General features: G+C 46.6%; 1 protein-coding gene across 3 annotated transcripts in view; it reads right to left on the reverse strand.

Moving 5' to 3' along the window:
• Window positions 1-25,086, reverse strand: part of LOC147733078 (uromodulin-like) — a 300,392-nt gene that overhangs the window by 11,426 nt on the left and 263,880 nt on the right. The window contains exons 8-10 of one of the 3 annotated variants that reach the window (XM_086958919.1): window positions 18,322-18,391; window positions 10,688-10,720; window positions 8,632-9,027 (exon numbers count right to left, since the gene is read on the reverse strand). In XM_086958919.1, the coding sequence (XP_086815045.1) occupies window positions 8,963-9,027; window positions 10,688-10,720; window positions 18,322-18,391 (168 nt within the window). In that variant the 3' untranslated portion in view covers window positions 8,632-8,962. Of the gene's footprint in view, window positions 1-606; window positions 677-8,631; window positions 9,028-10,687; window positions 10,721-18,321; window positions 18,392-25,086 lie in introns of those variants that run through there. The other 2 variants (XM_086958921.1, XM_086958920.1) reach the window with 2 other exon arrangements.

The raw sequence follows: 25,086 nt of genomic DNA on the forward strand, positions 1-25,086 counted from the left end.
GCTAGACTGAGGCCAACGAAAACATAGCAAATCCCTCGACTCAGGTTGATTGTAACTGTATTATTTTTTGCATTTCCTTAAACCAAAAGAAACCAATAAAAAAGTATGCTGTTTTGGACTAGGCCTGGGCTCTGAACTCCGCCCGTTCACAGAGTTTGCAGAGTGTTTCGGACTCCCAAAATGCGGGTAGGATGAGCAGAGTTTTTTCCTTGCTCGCACTGGCCAAGGTTAAAGTGGCGAGCACAAGCAATGAAAATCAAACGATAGACCACTTCCCAGTGAGATTTCTCAACGGGGGGGCGGTCCCAGGTGGTCGCTACCATTTGGATTAAGAAACCTTCTGTTCGCATTGAGGGAGCTGCCACTTGAGTGGAACTGCAACTCGAGCAGCAGAAAGAAGCAGCACCCTTTTGATAAAAATCAGTGCAAACGTCACAAGGTAACAAACTCCGCTGCTTGCAGAACACTGCGCAGCACTGCAGAGTTTTTTTGTCACTTAGCTGAAGGAACTCTGCGAACTCCGCCCAGACCTATTGTGGACATTTTCTACTATTGCTGTTACTGAAAATGTAAAAACATGACAACTAAGAAAATAAGGTTACACACCTCCCTGAAAAGGTCCACCAGACAAAATGACTGAATTTGTGCTGATTCTGCCGCTGCTACCGCCGCATGTCTGCAAAGCAAAAGAATGAGTTAAACAGCAGCATTCGCTCTCCACTGGATAATAAGGCAGAAGTATCAATCAGTGACCATTGAAGGATCCTACATAGCAGCAATAAATCACCAACAGAGTTTACGGATATAAATCACCCACAAAGGCATCATTGGAGAACAACATAATCATATGAATTCTCCATCAATGCATCATTTGGACCACACAAGCTTATTGATCTTCACTATAAAAAGACTGCATATACCTCTTAGTCAGCCTTCGAGGGAGAATAGCAGACATCTATCAATCAGCCATTGATGGAAGACAGCCTATTAACCCGTTCCGTGCTTATGATGGAACCAGGCCGTCATGAGCCACGGGCGGTGTGTGCTTATGATGGTGTGGTTCCGTCATGCGGCTGCCGCTCCACCCACGTGGCATTAATTCCCCGCCTGTGCGGGTAAATTAATGAGCGGGCGTGGCCGTGATGGACCCACGCTGACATGAGTACACGCTGCCCGTGACTCATAACGGCGAGGTTCTGTCATGAGCACCCCAGCGCCGCGCTCACCCCCTAGTCCCCCGCGCCGTGGCAAAATCCACGTCGCAGCGAAGGGGTTAATCCACAACCATTCACAATCATACTGTCAAGGGAATACAAAATAGGCTTGTCAGTCAGCCAATAATTCAGAACATTACGCAGCCATCATTACATTGGTAGAGGACCACACATACCTATCAAGTTAGCACACACCTGTCAAATACTCATTAGTGCAGGGCAGCGGATGATTATCAATTAACAGCTCCTATCAATCCATTAGTGAAGTACAACACAGGCTTACCAATCAGCCATCAAGAGAAGGCAGCACACAGCTATCCATCAATGGTGAAAGCATTAATAATGAAAAACAGATACCTCTCAGTCAGACATCCATGGGACACAACGCGTGGTTGTCAATTAGTCATCATACATCAGAGAAGAACAGCAGTGGCTATTGATCTTCCATTGAAGAAGAATAAAACACACACTTATCGGTCTATATAGCAAAAAAACACAGAGGAGAGCATATGGCTAACAATCAGTCATCAGTGCATTAGTGGAGGGCAGCAAAAACCTATGAATCAGATGTCAGTGAGGCATAGCAATTCTATCAATCAGGAATCAACAGAGAAAATAATGCACTAGTTAGTCAGTGTTTAAGGAGTATATGCTACAGACAGTTAGGGTAAAGTTGGTCAGAAACTGCTGTGGTTTAAGCAGTACTCCTGTGAAGAGGGCTTGAACACTTAACAGAAGGCAGATGCTGGGTGAGGGGGTGTTTTCATGACACCTGACATGGTTTGCTGGTCGATTATCTCCACGGATATAGGAGGAGATGTGCAGAGAAGCGAACGGGAGGTGGAAGTGTTGGAGGAGGGGGGTTGTGAGTGTCAGTGAGGAGAGTGCAATTACATTAGCACTGCACCATGCAGGACCACTTAGGATGGGTTTCCTTGATGACACTGCACTTACACGACCAAACCCCCAGTTTCAAATTTGTTTGTTTGAAACCAGGCTCTTTCAGTTGTCAATTTTTCCCACCACCGCCCTTTCCCCTGCCCACGAGAGCATGCACCAAACTTCTCCTCTTAACCGGTGGGAGAGCGGAACCAAAGCACAAGAATAGAAAGGCGGGGCCAGCATCGGCCACGCCAATGACAATCATTTCGGGTCCTGCGTTTGATCAACGCTAGGCCGGTTAGAACCGGCCTGGCCTAGTACCTGAGGGGCAATAAAAGAGTGGGGTGCGGTGGAGTCTGCCTCCCCGCAGAGAGTGGCAGAGAAACCGCACCCCTGACCTGCTGAAGAAGTATAATGAACCGACAAGACAGCTGAAGATGCAAATAAGCCAGCACAGAGGCGAAAAATGGGAAGCAGCTACAGCTAACCTAAAGTACTCAGACAACTCTCTCTCGAGAATGACCCGTCGCCTGACTGGGAAGAAGAAACCAAACCCACCGATCCAAGGGACGACTCACCTGGCATGCAGCAACAGGGATAAGGCTGAGGTCTTCACTGACACGCTGGAGGCATCCTTCAGGCCCAACCAGGCAAGCAAACTGGCAACAGAAGTTGAGCAAGAGGTCGCCAAGCATCACCGGGAGCACCCACCAGAAACAGAAACTGCACACATTGAGGAATGCTCAATGGGCGAATTACTGGCCCTGGCAAAAACACTAAAAAACGGCAAGGCACCAGGGAAGGACAGAATAGTCAACCAAGCCATCAAGATGCTCCCAGATACAGCAGTGGATAACCTTACTGAGATATTTAACGCATGCATGCAGCACCAGTATTTCCCAAATGCCTGGAAAGAAGCAAGAGTCGTCGTATTCCCCAAGGCTCGGAAACCACTGCGAGATCGTGCAAACTACAGCCCCATAAGTCTGCTATCTGGCCTATCAAAACTCTTTGAAAAAGTTATCCTCGCCCGTCTCGTGGACTTCGCGACAAGCAACAACCTCCTTGCAAAAGAACAGTTTGGGTTCCGGAAAGACCACTCAACCAATCACCAACTCCTCAGAGTTGTGGACATCATCAGCCACGGATTCAACATCAACAAGTCTACCGGAGTAGTCTTTCTGGATGTAGCCAAAGCATTTGACCGAGTATGGCACGAGGGACTGCTTTACAAACTTATCAAGCTCCAGTTTCCTAGCTACCTGGTCAAGCTACTGTCCAGCTACCTGACAAAACGGACCTTTCACATGGCGGTGCGAGAAGAATGCTCATCGTCACGCCCAATTCTTGCTGGAGTGCCTCAGGGATCAATCCTAGGACCATTCCTCTTCAACATATTCACAAACGACATCCCCACAGACCTAAAGAAGACTGATCTTGCCCTTTACGCAGATGATGTTGCAGTCATCTCTCAATCCTTCAGCGACAAAGAAGTGGCTAAGAACCTGGAGACATCACTCTGCAGACTCTCCGAATGGTACAGCGACTGGCAGATCACCTTGAACACAGGCAAAACCACTGCAACAATATTTACCAGGAAGCAGAACAGGAAACACCCACAGATCCTCCTCAATGGGGATGAGGTCAAATGGGAAAACAGCAGCTCCTACCTGGGGTGACTCTAGACTCTAAACTCAGCTGGAGAAATCACATAGAGAAGACCTGCCAGAAAGCAGCATCCAAACTGGCTGCATTATACCCACTCCTGAAGACTAAGTCAATGCCCATGCAGAGCAAGGTTCGAGTGATCACTGCAATAATTCGACCAACTATGACATGCGATTCACCAGTTTGGAGTGGCTGCCGCCCACAGCTTCGGAAGGACCTACAAAAACTACAGAGTAAGGCCTTTCGGATTGCAGCAGGTGCTCCCATGTTCACACGGACAGTAGACCTCCACAGAGACCTAGGCATCGAGATGTTGGACGACCATCTCCTCACACTCAACAGGACGTTCTACAATGGACTGGATCAAAAAAAAAAAACACTGATCAGGAAACTTGCAGATAGCTCTACAAACCCATTTGACCTCTACCCGCGTCCCATTGAAGCGCTAACCTTGCGAAACTGAAACAGCAACGCAGCATCCAAAAACTCATCACTGCCTGAAGGCAAACGCCGGCAGATACGCAAAACTCACCGCTGCCCTGATGGCATTGTAGCCTCGGCAAGCAACTAAAACCCGCTCACTGCCTGATGGCATAATCCGCGCGGCAGACACCCAAACCTCAACACTAACAGAAGGTTCTAGACGGACAAAGACGAGACTCTCTGAGGAAACATGCTGACAATTCTGAAAACACTACTGACCGCTACCCGCGGCTCATCACTGAGCTGACCATGTGATACAACCTCAACTGTGACAAAGGGTCACACACCAATAAGACAACCTAAACAGTGACTACAAAATTCTAAATGAATATGGAGTAATGAGGCGACTGCCTCGGTATCCAAAAACTCACCACTGTCAGAAGGTATCTGACAGGAGAAGGCAAGAATCAGGAGTCTGCCTCTTTGCTCGCCGCTCCCACAGCCTGCCATATGCGACACCAGCCTCGCTAGGAGGCTGTCTTTTAATTTCTCTTTGGGTTTTTTCAGGTTGAACTCGGTTCTGGAGATCGATCGGGCTGTGTCATCGACAGAGGCGGCGGTTTGAAGACTCTGGCAGTTTTAAAGACTCGGGCGGCCTTGCGTTTAAGTGGCCTTTGGGACCCGGGACTCGGCACAAGGAGCGTCAGGGACGCGTTGAGCAGCTCTCGCCTACAAAGAAAGCAGTATTGCTTTAGGGCCCACCCTGCATAGCGGAGTCACATAACCCCCTTCAACTCTGCAGGTTCGACTTCCGTTTCATGTTATTAGAGTGCCGCATGTTGGGAGCCAAAAGTGGGCATCATTATAGCGGGTAGTGGGCTGAGGGTCGTGGTTTGGGGGGCTCCCAGCTGGGAGGGGATTGTTTACGAGGGCAGTCTTGTGGTGCAGTACCAGCATAGCAATTGCGCAATCGTGACTAGCGTAATTGTTGTAGCAGGGGTGCCGCGTGTAGGGGGCTGCCTGCTGGGAGAAATCCCCGAGCACAGAGAAAGAGGCAGTTTATGTGGTGCAGTGGTCAGCACAGAAATTGCGTGATCACAGTATGGGGCGAGGGCTGCTCATTCAATACAAATCTACTGCATTTAAACTGGCTGAAAGGTTTGTGAGGTATGCCTAGTGTATTTCGTGGGACAAGAAACAAGTTGGTGTGCAGTGGTGCAGCGCGGATACAGCTTGGAAATATTAAACATTAATAGGTCACTCTGGCCTAGTGCTTGAGGCCTCTAACTCGTACTCTTAAGGTTATAATTTCCAATGTTAGCCTTGATTAGTTTTGTGTTCCAGAAACAAGAGTCTTTCACAGATCGACGACTGGGAAAACAGTTGGGTGTAAGGACAATTCCTTTCTGGACTTGCAGTACATCGGAGGACCTCGAAGGGGACATGGACAGGCCGGCATTCCGGCGCTCCCAGGAGCCATGTGTGTTCGAGAATACTCACTTGACCCACTGTATTAGCCAGTGAGGGGGGCTCTGGTGACATGGATGCTTAGGGCCGGTCGGGTAACTCCAACATCATAAGGTAAAGGGCCAGGGCAAAGTCCCAGGCCATGCTGTACAGTGGGGTGTGCTAGAGCATACTGCCAAGAGTGCCTTTTCAGTTGGTTGAGGGCATTGTGTTCTTTGGGGCAGCTGCTAACACATTACAGTAACAATCCTTGCAGTATTTGAGTGAGGATAATGACGAGTAAGGCAAAGTGGGGTGAAAAGCGTTCTCGCATGGAGAATTTGATGGAAGCTATGATGCACAAAATGGTTAATATGGAGGTTAGATGGAAGAAAGTTGATGAGATGGGGCAGGCTCTGGCAGATCTCAGAGATTTCGGGAATAGCTAATTTGTATTTAAGCAATCGCTATACTGTATTCGGTTTGTTTTTGCGATTTTTACCGAATCGCTAAAATTTACCGAATCTGTACATGTATCCCGAAAAACGAATTCTTATTTGCAATTCCTTATTTATCGCTAATAAGGACGCGTTTTTCTGATTTTTGATGCATGCGCACCAAAATGTTTTATTTTATGTACATGTACACAGACATTCATTTATGGTAGAACATATGGGGCCACAGGCTAAGAGAGCTGGGGCATTGAGCCTTGAATGTATGGCTTGGAATGTCAGAGGACTAAATAACCCTCACAAGGGAGGTAGGTTCTTTCTCATTTGTCCAGGCATAGCGTTCAGCTTGCCTTTTTACAGGAGACCCATTGTGCACCTAGTTTCTCCATCCTCTATGCATGAACCTGGGGGAATTGTTTTTTTGCTAGCTATAACTCCTGCTCTAGAGAAATTTGCACTTAATTCATAGAAGTATCTCATTTGTCACAGGTGAGGTGATAAAAGATCCCATTGGTCGCTTCCTGTTGGTCTCTGGCCCTCTGGAAGCTAGGTCTTTGCTGCTAGTCAATGTTTATGCTCTGAACGTTGACACCCTTGATTTTTTTTCATAAGCTTTCCACTCACATTACCCACTTGCACTCTGATTATATTCTTATGAACGGTGACTTCAATTTAACCCTTATGTCCTCTTGACTCTACGGGCTCCATCCTTGTGGCCAAGCCTTGTGCACTATTGGTGCTCTCCCATATTTTGCAGTCCTTCCACCTTGCAGATGGGAGATCCCAGTATCCACAAGGCAGAGAGTACACCTTTTACTCTGCCCCTCACAGTGTTTGGTCGAGTATAGACCACTGGTATTGCTCTCGTACTGAATGCTGTTAAAAATACCCACCACCCAAAAAAAAATACACAAATAGCGCCACCATGTGACAGTTGTCATAAGCACAGGTGTTGGTAATTAAGTGCTGGTGCCGGGCTCCGGAAACCACCAGCTCAAACCCAGCACTGCTTAAGTCCTATTTCTATTTTCAAACATTGAAACAAATGGTGACTTTCCGGGGTGCTACTCAGCTCATAATTCCTTGTTGTGTATGCTGAAAATGTCAGTTGTTTAATAGTTGACAATTTTTCGTTGTGGGCTTTAACATCCAAACACAGACCAATCCTGTATACCAGTATATGTGCAACGCATGAAAAATGAAGAAAGCAGATTACTTGCAAAGGTGAATGTGAAAAGTGTCTTTGTTATAGTTGTTCTTCTTCTTATTGTTATTTTTATTACTGATATTATTATTGTAACTTTTTTTTATTCCAACGGGCTTCTTATGGGCACCTGAGTCCATTACCTAGAAACTCACCACAGTGTTGCGTGTTTGCACAGCGGTGCATCAATAGGTACTTTTAGTACTTGTCCAACAAATTTAGAAAGTAAGGGCTTGCCAGGGCCATTAGACCTGTCCTCTGACCTGTTTGAATCTAACCCTCCCCCCCGCCCCCAGCCAACTCTTTTATTACCACAACAAATACTATGAATGTAAATCCCTCTGTGCCCTTGCTTCCAATACATGACACAGAATTCCAGGACATATCTGCAACATCAGTAACCTCTTCCATTGACGCATCATAAATCCCAGTATTATTATTATTATTATTATTATTATTAGTATTATTATTATTATTATTATTATCATCACATACTTGTCTGACAAAGGCAAGGAGCAATTAAAGGGTAAAAAGTCAAGCACTGATGTAAATAATATTCATGCAAGAAAACAAGAAAAGGCACTTTAGATAGGCAGTGATACTGGAAGCTTTCCTGCTGGTGAAAACTGGATAACCTGAATTGCGTTGCCTATGATTGCAGACAAAACATTAACAGCACTTTTAGAATCCATTGACCTTATTTATGAAGGCTTTGCGCCACCGGTGCGTCACTTTTTCCCATTTTAAAAGTGACGCACCGGCGACGCAAGGCCTTCATAAAAAAGGCCCCATGTTTACATCGGTTTTTGGACACACCACAACCAAATCTTTTACATCCTCACAGTCAGTACTAACTGAAGTTCTGGTGTTTGCTGACCCAGCATAGTTTTTGTTCTCGTAAGAAGTTCTGCACAATCAGTTTAGGAAAAGGGGCACCATTAGACTATATTTCTTACTCTGTGTTCTGGTGCTGTGGATTATCTAGTAGGCATCTCCATGGCCCCTTTGGCAGCAGCCTTATAAGGACAGACAGTAACCTGATTACTGGCAAAGTCTTTCCCTGTAGCGATGTAACTCTTAAAGCTGGTAGAAATGAAAACATTAATTAGGCAGGATACAAACATATTCTCAACAGTCCAAGCAAACCCAAAAATACAATAAATTAGATTGAAGTCGTGGAAGTGTAGGGAAGGAAGTGCTCTGCTGTGTGCTCCTTAAGGGTGAACAGTTTAAAGCTGGCCATGCACTAATACTGAGTTCCCAACAGACCTATAGCATGTCACTCACACACATTTATTGAGCTTTAAAAAAAAGCTTTAAAAAAGCACTTGCAGTCCATACATCATATGCTAATCCTTTAATGAATATGAGTCACTACTAACAAGTCTAGAGTAGAGTATTGTTAGGCGGAAGAGCAAAGGTTAGTGATGGATTTACAAACCCGGGTGGGTGTTTGATATAAAGGTGAATAACTGGAAATTTTAGAAATAAGTTGTATTTTTCTAAGACAATATTTTGAGAGTCCATCAGATGTCATCAGTTAGCTAGCGAGATTTTTCCAGAGGATGAACCAGGATCCTTATCTGCAGTGGTCATTCTTGGTTGGTCAGTGTCCTCTATGCTAGTTCATTGAGCATGCCCAGAGTCTATCAGAAGCAGACATTGTTGGTGAATCACAGGAGCCTCAGTCCCAGAAGTGATAGCAGCAGTGAGTTCACTGTCCAGATCCAGGAGAAACCTAGAACCCAAACATCAATAGGGTAATTAAGTAATCAGGTTAACTTATTAAAATATCACATATGACAGAAGTGAGGTCAGTAGTGGAAGCCTACATTTACCTTTAAGGATTTCCTATGAGCAACAGACTGCAGGCAAACACCACTACCTGGACTTCACTTTAGTCTGACAAAGTATACATGGGAATTGGTGAAACATCTTTATCCACACAGTATATACAACAAATGGGAATAGGGACTTTTGGGCCGTGGAGCTGTCCTTTGTCATTTCTTAAATTATGGCCGGCCAATTGATGACATTCAGTTCCAAGGAACCTCATATACCTGTGTATTTTTGTTTCAAACAACCGTTTAAATCATCCATCTCCCAAACTCTGTTATGCATAGTCCTAGACCTGCACCTATCTTCGAGACGTCTGACCCCCTACACACAATAGACACTGTTTTCATACAATCTCTCCTTGTCTATCACAAACATGTCACTCTACACTCATTTGAGGTACATCTTCCTCATTGTATGGCAAATAAATATCTTCATACTTCACTCATTAGTTGTCTGTTCACCTTACAAACACCTTACAAACAGCAGTAGGAGCTTCTGGAGACCTCGCCTATGTGCGCTTATCACTAACGGTCACAAAAACTAACTGACAGATCACAGAGTGACCAGCGATGATCAACACCCACATATCAGAATAACAAATGATGCCATGACGACTCATTCATAGAGCGTAGTGATGTCAGTGAAGGCCACACAACGTAATTGAGCGTTCACAATACTGCCAAAGGAGACCGTTACATCTCACCCACAATTTTAACATGGCAGCCATCTTTGTATGGGTAAATTAGGCTTGAGATTTCGCTCTACACTGTGCAGGAAATTAAGGGCCAGATGTATCAAGATACACTTTTGCGATTCTCAAATAGAGATTTTTAAGGAATCGCTATTTGAGAATTGCAAAATGGTATGTATGTAAAAAATCGCAATTTTTTAGCGATTTCTTAAAATTCCTTAATTGCGATTAGCATATTGCTACTCGCAATTAAGGAATAATTTCTCATTCATTTCCATGGGCCAGGAGGTCCATAGGAATGAATGTGAAATTATTCTCAATTTGCGATATGCAATTTGCTAATCGCAAATTGAGAATAATTTCAAGGGTGCAAGGGTGTCCAAAGGACATCCTGTTGCACCCCTGAAATAAGCATGGGTGCACATGTGGTGCACATACATGCCTTAAGGGCATGTATGTGCATCACATGGCACTTTGAAAAATGCAAAAATGGGCATTTTTTATGAAATTCGCAAATTACCACTAACTTGAAGTTGGTGGTAATTTGCGATTCCTTGCGGACAATTAGCAATTTTTTTTGCATCATACATTGCATTTAAGGAATCGCAAATTTTGCGATTTTGCTCAAATGAGTACGCAAACGCCGAAATTCTGTGAATTTCGGCATTTGTGAACCCATTTGAGCTTCATACATCTGGCACCTATGCTTCATGGGGTATCTTGGGCAGTTGAGACACCAACTCAACTAAACAGGGACAAAAGTGTTTCTTTGGTGCAATTCTCTCAATCAAAAAATTTTATTAATTAAAAGTTACACTTTGAGACCAATGTACAATATGGAAATTGGAAAGCAAAAGGGCACACTTACGGCTGGAAGCCTCACTGTATTCACCTGGGTTACCTACGAAGAAAAAATGCACAATATGCTCATTGACGCAAACATATATAACTATTAATCTTTCTTGCGCATTTTAATCCATACTTGCTACATTATGTAATTTGCTTGTGTTTTATCCTGCTCATCTTATTGCAGACGCAGACTTTCGAGCCACTAGTATTGTGTTAAATAATACACCACATTTCTTATCACACATGTCATGTTGAATACCACTGTTTATGGGTAGTCTGTCCCAGAAAATAAAACTTTATTGCAAAAACTAACAAAATATATAGTGCTATGTTACAGTCATATTTGTGTTTAAAATATTCTGTCCCATTTATAAACTTTTATTGTTCGAGATAGGCACCAATAGACTTGGTCTCTCGTGTAGGATTGGGCAACTCCACTGTTAAGTAGTTGAAGGATTGAACGCACAACCATTGCCGGGCAAATAGTGACCAGCCTACACATTTGAAAGTTTTCTACCTGCTGGATGGCGAATTTGTGCAGAAAGTACTCACAACAAATGATTAGAAGCAACTTCCTACAAAACTTCGTAGTACCAACCTGCCATGCGGTTGCATCACTGTGGACAAGTAGACTTTTTTTATTTTGCAAAAACAAAACCCCTAATGGGTGTAGCTTTAAGGTGGGGGTGTTTTCGGTGTGACACCCTCTAAATAAATGCATTCTTGGCTTGGCAGTTGAGTCTGGAGCCTAAAGTGTTTTATCTTGGTGTAATTCGGTCTCGCCTACGCAGCACACCTGCGCTACTAGGCAAAAGAGACCTTTAGCTATCAGTGTGGCTTCTCAGCTAAAAACGTGCACGTGTTCCATTGCCTTCAATGACAAGGCTTGCACGTTTGGCGATTCACTTGCGGGAGCGAGCGCTGCCATATGGTAGCAATTATCGCTCTCGCAAGGGAATCACACAGCCCCCTCCTCCCCCTGCTTCCCGGAAGCCTGCTGCGCTTGTTCATAATTGAATATGTATTTTTCCCAAAATACAAGAGTGATCTGTACAAAGGATCTGTGCTCGCTCTCAACAATGTTATTTCTACATGACCACCAGGTGTCGCTGTAGGCACAAGATACAACTTTTCTCAACAGTACGACATAAAAGCAGCAGAGGACTGATCAAAATATTCAGTGGGTAGTCTTCAGTGTCACCAAGAATACTATCGCCTGGTGGCCACATATTACAGAGTATTTTTCCCGTCACTAAAATGATTTGTCTGTTCTGATTCTGCTACCTGGGAAGGCTGTTACTTCAAACTATCACGCATTATGTTGGCTTCCAGCCATCAATGCGCTTCTGGACAACATTTGAAAACACTATGGCCCTCCTTTAAGAACAGCCCTGTTAATTTGGATATGTGCGTTAATGCATACATTGCAGTTACGAGGCAGGTCATACACTGGACGGCATTTTCACCAACAGTCCCCTTGTAAACGTAACTCAAATAATCCCACTCATCTGGACTGATCATTCAGCCATTTGCTTCACAGTTCAAACAAACCTTGGTAAACTAAATTCCACCTCACCATCTCCTTCATCTTACAGAGACTGGAAAAATATCAATCTTACTTTACTAGCCGAGATAATGCAGGATAACCATATTCCCAACGAGCAAGATCCTATCAAAGCATCCTCTAACTACCTAACAAACTTAGACATGGCATGCAATAAGCTAGCTCCGACTAAAAGTTCACACCGGAACAGGAAAACACCTTCAGCCCCATGGTTCACGGAAGCCCTACGCATGCAAAAACAACACTGTAGGAACCTCGAAAGGCACTGGCGCCGCAATTATAATACGGTAGACAAACTGAACTACAAAAATGCCCTCTCTACCTACAAAAGACTGTTAACTACCGAGAAAAGTAACTATTTCACTACTCAAATCGATCAGGCAAAAAATTCAACAGGACAATTATTCCGGGTGGTTAATACTCTATCCAATCCCCCCACGCCTCGCATAGAAGGCACTCAGTTACTGGCAGACGCCTTGGCCAGTTTCTTCAAGGAAAAAGTCAGCTCCATTTTTGATACTTTTTCCCATTCCGCCCCCCCTGCCACTCCACTGGCATGTCACATGGATACTCGGCCTACCTTATCATCTTTCACTCCTGTAGATCATAATCTCATTCAACGACTGGCAGCTAGTACTAAATCAGGATCCCCTCTTGATCCCTGCCCTCCATCCGTTCTGAATCTCATCTCTGAAGCAATCGCCCCCGCACTGTCTACCATTTGCAATGCCATGTTTTCAACAGGCATATACCCTGCAGTCTGGAAAGAAGCCATAATTAAGCCACTACTGAAAAAACCTACTCTGGACCCTCTCCTCCCTGCAAGCTATAGACCCATCGCCTGCCTCCCATTCCCAGCTAAGATTTTCGAGAAGTCCATGAATATCCAACTCTCGAAATTCATTAACGACAACAACTTGCTGGATGACACCCAGTTTGGTTTTAGACAAGGACATGGGACGGAAACAGCTCTTCTAAAAGCTGCAGACGAAATCAGAACAACCATGGACACAGGAGGGGCAGCTGTTCTGATACTCCTAGATCTCTCTGCCGCATTTGACACGGTCGATCATGTCACACTGATCGACCGTGTCTCGGCACTGGGCATAGGAGGCACAGCTAAAGATCTAATTGCCTCATTCCTTGCCAATCGTCCTCAGACCGTCAGGGTAGGGAATTTCACATCTCAGACCTTTTCTCTTCCCTGCGGTGTTCCTCAGGGCTCCTCGCTAAGTCCGACGCTTTTTAATATCTATGTATCGGACTTAGCGAGAGTAATAAAAACCTACGGAATAGCCCTTACCACGTACGCCGATGACACGCAACTAGTGCTATCGGTGCACAACAATGGAGCCAGTGTTGCATCCAACTTTCAGGAAGGAATGAAGGCGATAAGCTCCTGGATGTCATCACATTGCCTCAAACTTAACTCCGATAAAACGGAGGTGATGACATTCGGGAGCTTGCAGCCAGCATGGTCCCCACAGTGGTGGCCACTTGAGCTGGGCTCCCCCCCCCCAACCAGTGGTAAAAGTCCGGAACCTAGGAGTCATCTTCGACAATAAGCTGACTTTTCACCATCATGCCAATGTTGTCGTATCTTCCGCCTTTTTTACCCTCAAAAAAATCAAAAAGCTTCTGCCATACCTACCCCAATCAGCCGGCAAAACCCTCATCAGCACACTAGTCTTTTCAAGAACAGACTACTGCAACTCACTCCTTCTGAATGCACAGGAAGGGGTTCTCAACAAGTTGCAGACCGTGCAAAACGCGGCGGCTAGAACCTTACTTTCCATTCCTAAATTTACTCCCACTTCCCACCACATCAAAAGGCTCCACTGGCTTCCAATCAGGAGCAGAATCAAATTTAAGGCCCTATGTATAGCCTATAAAACCCTAAACCATTCAGGGCCCCAGTACCTAAAACAAGCTCTTCGTCCAGTGGAGCAATGCAGGACGCTACGATCTTCCGCAGCCCTCTTGCTGAATGTACCTCGTACAAGAAAGGCCACCTGGGGAGATAGATGTTTTACCACAGCTACAGCTAAACTGTGGAACACTCTCCCACTCCATATCAAATCTGCTCCTACGCTTCTTAAATTTCGAAAAAGCCTTAAAACATGGCTTTTTTCTACCTCCTAACCCTTCCGTCTTCAGTAGTGAGTTCTGAGTTCTTCAGCGCCGAGACACCCGTATGGGTATTTGTTGCGCTTTAAAAATTGCAAAATAAATAAATAAATAAATAAATATCTGTATGTCAAACATGACGATATTGAACCGGAGGAAAAATGTTTGGTAATTACCGATTCACTTTTACTATGGTCAGTTGGCACCAAAATCTGCATGTTAGTGCCCCCAAAAATGTAATTGGTGGTATTTATTCAGGTGTGCTAATATCACACTTAGTAATGCTCAGTCACTTGTAATGAAGGCGGCTAGGCTTTCAGCACCATCTAAGAACGATCTATACAGCTTTACAATTCTTCTGACATGTTTTCAACTTGTATTTTTGCTTTTAGCTTATATTTCAGTGGAAAAACATACCACGTCATAATAATTGTCCTTATTTTTTGTTGTTGTATGTCTTTGATTGAAAATAGCAGCCAAGACAATAAAGGACGCGTCCTGTGGTCTGTGATTCAATTTTGCACTACACAAAACTTGATAAATAAATAAATACATTCTTGGCCAATAACTCCTTCTCCCCGTGTCTACATAAAATGAATGTGTCCTTGTGTGATGTAACTGGTGCTCGTATAAAGCACTGCAATATCTTTGGGTCGAGTTTGCACCATATCAAAAACTGCAGGGAAAAAAACATAGCCACGCCCACAAAGAGACTCGCGGGACGGAGGAAGTAAAGGACCCCAGTCATTCGAATAAGAATGGAAATCCTAGCGTACAACTAGTAGGCTTTCTACAGGTGTGCAGGACACACAGTCATGGCCTAGCAGGAGAACATGTAGTCCCTCCCGCTGTGAGTCAGGGGTTTGCATTGCAAGCACCCTCGAAAACATGGCTCGTGGGCTTCTGTTTCAGCAACAAGCCCTTTGAGCAGGGGTGGCTTTAGGCTCATGGTGGCCCTGGGCAGGGAGCGTTGGTAGGGGGCCCCGGAAGAGGGGTCTAGGCGGGGTGGAGCGCGGAGGCCATTGAAGAGGGGGGGGTCAGGGTGTTTGGAAGTGGAACAGAGTTGGAGGCCGCCAAACCCCTGCCAGGGGCCACTACGCAAATATGTATCCATCCTCTGAGGATTATTATATTAAGGATATATATTGGTGTGGTGGCCCCTGGGGTTTGGTGGCCCGGTGCAGGTGCACAGCTTGCACATGCCCTGCTTTGAGCACTTCCAAAGGCGAAATCAACAGGGCAAGTCAGAAAAAAGTTGCATTGGGGCAGGAGGACACATCTTTCTTTACTGTGCTCCGACGATCTTCCAGACTTCTGCTGATACTAAAGAAAACTGGTGTCCACGAGATAATCTCTTTTGTTTTGGACTACAGCAACAATACCCTTTATTTGGGCAGTTCTCGTGCGTTCCTTAAAAATGTTGTGAAGTACTATTGATTGTTTACACAGACTATTTGGTGGCTTCATAGTCTGAGATTCTATAGCTGGACACCTTTACTCTCTGGCCTTGAGTTTCTAAACAGGTGCATTTAAAGGAACTGTTAAAGAGGCGCCTAATGACACGAGGCTTATATTTTCAGAGGCTACACTCAGTCCTGTTCCACAGCTCTATTTCCTGCCTCTTTGGTTTTACTGTAAATCCTTAGGATGCACCTCGTCGGAATTTGTGTCTGTTCTTTATCATTTTTGCTGGCAAAACTGGTAACTACCTATAGTTATAGTTGATAATGGCCCACCTTTGCTACCACAAAAACAAGCATTGGCATAGCCAATAGGTCTCTCTTTTGGGACCTTATAAGTATTAACTTATGCAGCACAATATCCTTGGTGTAAACAACAACTGTTGCATTGGCTAAACACTTGTAAGGTCCCAAAAGCGAGACATATTGGCTATGCCAAGGCTTGTTTTTTTCTGGCCATGAGCCAGGAATGAAAGGCAAAACAGTGAAATATGATATGAATGGGAGAGAGAACGAGAGAGACAGAGATACTCATGTGGCTGAATTTCAAAATGTAAAACTGGATAACCCGGAATTAACACCAGCTTCCCTGCTTGTCTAACTTGTTTGACTTGATGCACATATTTTATTTCACAGAGCCTCCTTTTTATTAATACATATGTGTGTACTGTTAAATACTTGAGTTCAGGATGTGAGCTGCACTAGCATCTCTTATACTTTATTTAATAGACTGGAATGTTGTTGCATCTATAATAAGATTCTAGGCCACATTTAGGATTTACATGAGAACAGGCATGCCTCTTAGTTGACTGAAGGCTTTGTGGTTGAGAGATGACTCTTGAATGTTTCGCAAAATCACGCTTAATAAATGTCTGTCTATGCAGGGATGCGATCTGCTGTACTAAGGTGAAATGCTTCCACATGTTAAAGAAATACATTTTGTCTACATCTTGAAGAGATTCTATCATATGTTTACATTGTGTTTGCTGCACAATATAAATGCCAAATGTTATCAAGGTTTGGCTGATGGAGGAACTCTTAGAGCCATGCCAGAACCATGGCTCAGCTCTGGCTCAGCTTGCCCTATTCATTTTCCTACATGACTTGTGCTTTGCGCATAGGGCCGTCAGTCACTTCATCAAATGATTTGTAAAAGGTGAGGGCTAGAAACTGAGGGTCCTGACCCATGCACTGATTTCACAATGCTATAATCAGAGCTACTCATAGCAGAGATGAAAAGGAGTGCTTACAGTGGAAATCCATTTAAAATAGGTGATCTCAGGACAGGGACTCAGGGCCATTATGTTGTACATGACAGTAGTTATGAGTTTCCAGGGTGAACTACAAGGCCCAGGAGGGACCAGCAGAGCGTAGTTTCAGCAGGGTGCATGAGGTTTGACACCCTTCAAATGCATTCTTGGTTTGGTAGTTGAATCTGTTGGACATGAGCTGGGTCTGTTATGTCTATGTTGTTTTTTTTCGTCATCTTCATTTCTAGCTTTTACCTACTTCTTTTTGGTTTTGGATCTTAAATACATATCGTGGCGTTTTACAAAAATGTAGTAAACCTGCACCCAGAGAAGAACTCCTTGAATGGGTACACATTTTCTTCTTTTTGGAAATCACAAACATTGGCAGCGATAGGCTAGGAAAGGTGTGCCAGTCTCAAGTTTCCTAGAATGTTACTGGCATTGTACCATTCTAGACAAGGCCCTCCTTATTCAAATCATTACTGACCTTGCTCATCATGGAAACAGTCCATGCCGAACCTTGTTCATCTCACCCCTCCACCCTGCATTCCATTGCTCTTTTCATTGGGAAATTTAAGGTTTACATCCCCTGTATCACACTGACTGTGCTTCACCCTGACCCCAAGCCAGGATGTGTCAATGGATTACAAAAAGAGATATACCTAACTAAGTAAGACATTATTTCCAGCATGTGAGGGATATATTCATAGTTTTCATGCCAAGACTTCATTGGTATGCAAGGTGGTTCTGAGCATAAAAAAACTGTAAGGAATGAAGTCGGAGGGGTCGCTCTCCAAAGAATAGCCCCTAGAAATCCATCCTTCCCAGTGGATGGAAGGAATTTTCTTAAGGCAGGCTAGACTGAGGCCAACGAAAACATAGCCAATCCCTCGACTCAGGTTGATTGTAACTGTATTATTTTTTGCAGGGAGGGGGGGGGCGGGGGTGGTCGCAGGTGGTCGCTACCACTTGGATTAAGAAACCTTCTGTTCGCTTTGAGGGAGCTGCCACTTGAGTGGAACTGCAACTCGAGCAGCAGAAAGAAGCAGCACCCTTTTGATAAAATTCAGTGCAAACGTCACAAGGTAACAAACTCAGCTGCTTGCAGAACTCTGTGCAGCACTGCAGAGTTTTTTTGTCACTTAGCTGAGGGAACTCTGCGAACTCCGCACAGACCTATTGTGGACAGTTTCTACTATTGCTGTTACTGAAAATGTAAAAACATGACAACTAAGAAAATAAGGTTACACACCTCCGTGAAAAGGTCCACCAGACAAAATGACTGAATTTGTGCTGATTCTGCCGCTGCTACCGCTGCATGTCTGCAAAGCAAAAGACGGAGTTAAACAGCAGCATTCGCTCTCCACTGGATAATAAGACAGAACTATCAATCAGTGACCATTGAAGGATCCTACATAGCAGCAATAAATCACCAACAGAGTTTACGGATATAAATCACCCACAAAGACATCATTGGAGAACAACATAATCATATGAATTCTCCATCAATGCATCATTTGGACCACACAAGCTTATTGATCTTCACTATAAAAAGGCTGCATATACCTCTTAGTCAGCCTTCGAGGGAGAATAGCAGACATCTATCAATCAGTCATCGATGGAAGACAGCCTATTAACCCGTTCCGTGGTTATAATGGAACCAGGCCGTCATGAGCCACGGGCGGTGTGTGCTCATGACGGTGTGGTTCCGTCATGCGGCTGCCGCTCCACCCACACGGCATTAATTCCCCGCCTGTGCGGGTAAATTGATGAGCGGGCGTGGCCGTGATGGACCTACGCCGACATGAGCACACATTGCCTGTGACTCATAACGGCGAGGTTCTGTCATGAGCACCGCAGCGCCACGCTCACCCCCTAGTCCCCCGCGTCATCGCGAAATCTGCGCTGCAGCGAAGGGGTTAATCCACCACCATTCACAATCATACTGTCAAGGGAATACAAAATAGGCTTGTCAGTCAGCCAATAATTCTGAGCATTACGCAGCCATCCATCAGCCATCATTACATTGGTAGAGGACCACACATACCTATCAAGTTAGCACACGGCTGTCAAATACTCATTAGTGCAGGGCAGCGGATGATTATCAATCTATAGCTCCTATCAATCCATTAGTGAAGTACAACACAGGCTTACCAATCAGCCATCAAGAGAGGGCAGCACACAGCTATCCATCAATGGTGAAAGCATTAGTAATGAAAAACAGATTGTAGTAATGCTTTGTAGTAATACATAATCTATGCCTGTAGTAATATTTAATCTATGCCTGTCCTTAAGAGAACCTTGCCGGTGGTATGATCTAGAATGCCATGACATGTTGCCTAGCTTTGGGTAAGTTGTAGCTGAGTTCTCTGTGGATAGGACGCTGTACATTTCTATCTTAATAAAGAAGACTTACACACCTACAAATCTGGAAAGTGACTTTTTCACATTGGCGACGATCCGGGATTGCTTTACCCTACGCGACTTCAACATTCTACGTGGCTTCAATCTACAATCAACAACCGGATTTGGTATTTTATTTCTACTACTCACAGCATCCTAACACTGCTTAATTTGTCGACGTTTCACATGAGGTACTATTTTATCTTCTTTTAAAAATCCTGTTTGCTATCGTCTCTTAAGCTCATCATCCTGCTGACTGACTTGTAGTGCATTTCTACCCTCATTCCTTTTAATTGTTGAAATTAAGCGCTCTTTCTACAGCCAATCTGAATGTCTTGGAAAGCGTTAAGAGACTGTTCCCTTCAAGTGGCATGGTGAACGTTTTGACTGTGACAGAACAAATTCTTCATGCCATTTAAACCTCACAGCTTTCAAACTCAGCTCGCATTTCTGGTGCTGTCAACTTTTATCAATCAATCAATCAATCAATCACAGACATTTATATAGCACACTACTTACCCGGAGGGTCTCAAGGCGCTAGGGGGGGGGGTAGTGCTGCTACTGCTCGAAAAGCCAGGTCTTGAGCTTCTTCCTGAAGGAGAGGTGGTCCTGGGTAAGGCGCAGGTCGGTCGGGAGGGAGTTCCAGGTCTTGGCGGCCAGGTAGGAGAAGGACCTTCCTCCTGTTGTCGTTCTTCGGATGCGGGGGACGGTGGCGAGGGCGTGGCTGGCTGATCGGAGATGTCGTTTGGGAGCGTAGAAGTTGATGCGGTTGTTGAGGTAGCTCGGGCCTTGGTCGTGTAGGGCGTTGTGTGCGTGGGTGAGGAGGCGGTAGGTGATTCTTTTGTTGACGGGGAGCCAATGAAGGTCTCTCAGATATCCGGAGATGTGGCTGTGTCGTGGGATGTCGAGGATGAGTCTGGCTGAGGCGTTCTGGATCCGCTGGAGTCTCTTCTGGAGCTTGGCGGTGGTTCCGGCATAGAGGGCGTTGCCGTAGTCCAGTCGGCTGGTGACGAGGGCCTGGGTGACCGTCTTCCTGGTCTCGGTGGGGATCCACCGGAAGATCTTCCGTAGCATGCGCAGGATGTTGAAGCATGACGAGGAGACGGCGTTGACTTGTCTGGTCATGGTGAGGGAGGAGTCCAAGATGAAGCCCAGGTTGCGTGCGTGGTCTGTCGGTTTGGGTGCGCTGCCTAGGGCGGTGGGCCACCAGGAGTCGTCCCAGGCGGAGGGCGAGGAACCCAGGATGAGGACTTCCGTCTTGTCTGAGTTCAGTTTCAGGCGGCTGGTCGTCATCCACTCGGCTCCGTCTTTCATTCCTTCGTGAAGGTTGGTTCTGGCGGCGGCGGGGTCGTTGGTCAGGGAGAGGATCAGCTGGGTGTCGTCAGCGTAGGAGATGATGTTGAGGTTGTGTTGGCGTGCGATGGCCGCAAGGGGGCTCATGTAGACGTTGAAGAGGGTGGGGCTCAGCGAGGATCCTTGAGGGACGCCGCAGATGACTTCGGTGGCCTCTGACTTGTACGGTGGTAGACGGACTCTCTGTGTTCTTCCGTCGAGGAAGGAGATGATCCACTTTAGTGCCTTCTCCTGGATTCCTACGTTGCTAAGGCGCTGCACTAGGGTGCGGCGGCAGACAGTGTCGAATGCCGCGGAGAGGTCTAGGAGGATGAGGGCCGCTGTTTCACCGTTGTCCAGCAGGGCTCGGATGTCATCGGTGGCAGCGATGAGGGCGGTCTCGGTGCTGTGGTTGGCTCGGAAACCAGACTGTGAGGGGTCGAGGGATCCATTCGTCTCGAGGAAGGCGGCCAGCTGCTTTTTGACGGTCTTCTCGATGACTTTGGCTGGGAACGGGAGGAGCGAGATGGGGCGGTAATTCTTGAGTTCGGTGGGGTCCACTGTAGGTTTTTTTAGTAGGGCGCTGAGTTCGGCGTGCTTCCAGCTTTCCGGGAAGGTGGCGGTGTCGAAGGAGGTGTTGATGATGTCCCGCAGGTGGGGTGCGATGATCGCGTCGGCCTTGTTGAAGACGTGGTGAGGGCAGGGGTCGGTCGGAGATCCGGAGTGGATGGAGTTCATCATGCGGATGGTGTCTTCGGTGCTGATCGGAGTCCAGGCGCGGAGGGTGGTGGTGGGGGGCGGTGGTTCGGTTGTGGCATGCGTCGGTTGGGTGCTGAAGTTGTTGTGTATGTCCGCGATCTTGTTGTGGAAGTAGGAGGCAAGGGAATTGCAGAGGTCTTGCGATGGGGTGATGTCGTTGTTTCCGGCGTTGGGGTTGGAGAGCTCTTTGACGATGTTGAAGAGTTCCTTGCAATTGTGTGTGTTGTTGTCCAGCCGGTCCTTGAATGCAGTTTTCTTAGTGGCGCGGATCAGTTGGTGGTGCTTTCGGGTGGCAAGCTTGAGGGCGGTCATGTTGTCCGGTGTTGGTTCCCTTCTCCAGGCTTTCTCGAGGGCTCGGCAGTTCTTCTTGGAGCTCTTGAGTTCGTCAGTGAACCATGGGGCCTTCTCACTGCCGGGTCTGCTGGGCGCGGTCCTCAGTGGGGCAAGTTCGTCCGCGTAGTTATTGATCCACTTCGTGAGGTTGTTGGCGGCCTGGCTGGGGTTCGCTGAGCTGGCGGAGGGGTGCAGGCTCAGGGAAGCGGCGAGCTGGTCGGCTGTGATCTTGTTCCAGCTTCTTCGGGCAACCGGTTGCTGGTGGTGGTGGATCGTCGTTCTTCTGAAGGTGAAGTGGACGCAGCTGTGGTCCGTCCAGTGGAGTCCAGTGGCGTGGCTGAAGGCGATGTCTTTGCTGGATGAGAAGATGGCGTCGAGGGTGTGTCCGGCGAGGTGGGTGGGGGTGGACACCAGCTGCTTGAGTCCGAGGTTGTCGAACAGGGCGATGGTGTTGCGGTCGTTGTTGTTCTCCAGGTGGAAGTTGAGGTCCCCCAGGAGGATGTAGTCAGCGGAGGGGAGGGCCTGCGGGCTGACGAAGTCGGCGATGTCCTCGCAGAATTGTGTGTGTGGTCCCGGGGGTCGGTAGATCAGGGTGCCTCTGAGGGTGGTCTTTGGGTCGGTGCGGATCTGGAAGTGTAGGTGTTCGGCGGTTTTCAGGGTGTCGTCGGTGTTGGTCGTGATGTGGATGGTGTCCCTGTGGATGATGGCGATGCCTCCTCCCGTCTGTTTGACGCGGTCTCTTCGGGTGATCTTGTATCCCTCTGGGATGGCGATGGCGATGTCGGGTGCCGAGGAGTCGTTCATCCAGGTTTCCGTGAGGAAGGCGACGTCAGGAGTTGTGGTGTCGAGGAGGTTCCAGAGTTCGATGGCGTGCCTGTGGACGGAGCGGGTTTTGAGCAGGATGCACTTGAGGTGGTTGCTGCTGGTGTTCGCTAATTCAGACACTCTGTTCATCACCACCCCCTTTTCTGAATCATTTTTGTCCACCATAAGCGTGGAAGGGTATACTCAGATGTGAGTCCCTAGCTCATTGCACCATCAGGATTCAAGCAAGCCGGGCCGAAGACGGCTGAAATGCCAGAAACCGGTCCCCGGTAGCTTGTTTCCTTCCCAGTATAAGAATTGGCTTGGTAGTTTGGTCTGCCCTGTTCCCATGATGCACTGGGCCAGGGTCAGACTAATTTGCATATAGCCAAGTTCTGAGCTGGGATGGTGCAGTGAGCTAAAAAACGGTGATGGATCAAGCCCTGATCTTTGGACTGGGTAAGAGTGGTCTGCCTAATTCAGACACTCTGTTTATCACCACCCCCTTTTCTGAATCATTTTTGTCCACCATAAGCGTGGAAGGGTATACTCAGATGTGAGTCCCTAGCTCATTGCACCATCAGGATTCAAGCAAGCCGGGCCGAAGATGGCTGAAATGCCAGAAACCGGTCCCCAGTAGCTTGTTTCCTTCCCAGTATAGGAATTCGCTTGGTAGTTTGGTCTGCCCTGTTCCCATGATGCACTGGGCCAGGGTCAGACTAATTTGCATATAGCCAAGTTCTGAGCTGGGATGGTGAAGTGAGCTAAAAAACGGTGATGGATCAAGCCCTGATCTTGGGACTGGGTAAGAGTGGTCTGCTTAATTCAGACACTCTGTTCATCACCACCCCCTTTTCTGAATCATTTTTGTCCACCATAAGCGTGGAAGGGTATACTCAGATGTGAGTCCCTAGCTCATTGCACCATCAGGATTCAAGCAAGCCGGGCGGAAGACGGCTGAAATGCCAGAAACCGGTCCCCGGTAGCTTGTTTCCTTCCCAGTATAAGAATTGGCTTGGTAGTTTGGTCTGCACTGTTCCCATGATGCACTTGGCCAGGGTCAGACTAATTTGCATATAGCCAAGTTCTGAGCTGGAATGGTGCAGTGAGCTAAAAAACGGTGATGGATCAAGCCCTGATCTTTGGACTGGGTAAGAGTGGTCTGTTTAATTCAGACACTCTGTTCATCACCACCCCCTTTTCTGAATCATTTTTGTCCACCATAAGCGTGGAAGGGTATACTCAGATGTGAGTCCCTAGCTCATTGCACCATCAGGATTCAAGCAAGCCGGGCCGAAGACGGCTGAAATGCCAGAAACCGGTCCCCGGTAGCTTGTTTCCTTCCCAGTATAAGAATTGGCTTGGTAGTTTGGTCTGCCCTGTTCCCATGATGCACTGGGCCAGGGTCAGACTAATTTGCATATAGCCAAGTTCTGAGCTGGGATGGTGCAGTGAGCTAAAAAACGGTGATGGATCAAGCCCTGATCTTTGGACTGGGTAAGAGTGGTCTGCTTAATTCAGACACTCTGTTCATCACCACCCCCTTTTCTGAATCATTTTTGTCCACCATAAGCGTGGAAGGGTATACTCAGATGTGAGTCCCTAGCTCATTGCACCATCAGGATTCAAGCAAGCCGGGCCGAAGACGGCTGAAATGCCAGAAACCGGTCCCCGGTAGCTTGTTTCCTTCCCAGTATAAGAATTGGCTTGGTAGTTTGGTCTGCCCTGTTCCCATGATGCACTGGGCCAGGGTCAGACTAATTTGCATATAGCCAAGTTCTGAGCTGGGATGGTGCAGTGAGCTAAAAAACGGTGATGGATCAAGCCCTGATCTTTGGACTGGGTAAGAGTGGTCTGCTTAATTCAGACACTCTGTTCATCACCACCCCCTTTTCTGAATCATTTTTGTCCACCATAAGCGTGGAAGGGTATACTCAGATGTGAGTCCCTAGCTCATTGCACCATCAGGATTCAAGCAAGCCGGGCCGAAGACGGCTGAAATGCCAGAAACCGGTCCCCGGTAGCTTGTTTCCTTCCCAGTATAAGAATTGGCTTGGTAGTTTGGTCTGCCCTGTTCCCATGATGCACTGGGCCAGGGTCAGACTAATTTGCATATAGCCAAGTTCTGAGCTGGGATGGTGCAGTGAGCTAAAAAACGGTGATGGATCAAGCCCTGATCTTTGGACTGGGTAAGAGTGGTCTGCTTAATTCAGACACTCTGTTCATCACCACCCCCTTTTCTGAATCATTTTTGTCCACCATAAGCGTGGAAGGGTATACTCAGATGTGAGACCCTAGCTCATTGCACCATCAGGATTCAAGCAAGCCGGGCCGAAGACGGCTGAAATGCCAGAAACCGGTCCCCGGTAGCTTGTTTCCTTCCCAG

Source organism: Lissotriton vulgaris, chromosome 2_1 (genome assembly GCF_964263255.1).
Source record: "Lissotriton vulgaris chromosome 2_1, aLisVul1.2, whole genome shotgun sequence".
NCBI lineage: Eukaryota > Metazoa > Chordata > Amphibia > Caudata > Salamandridae > Lissotriton > Lissotriton vulgaris.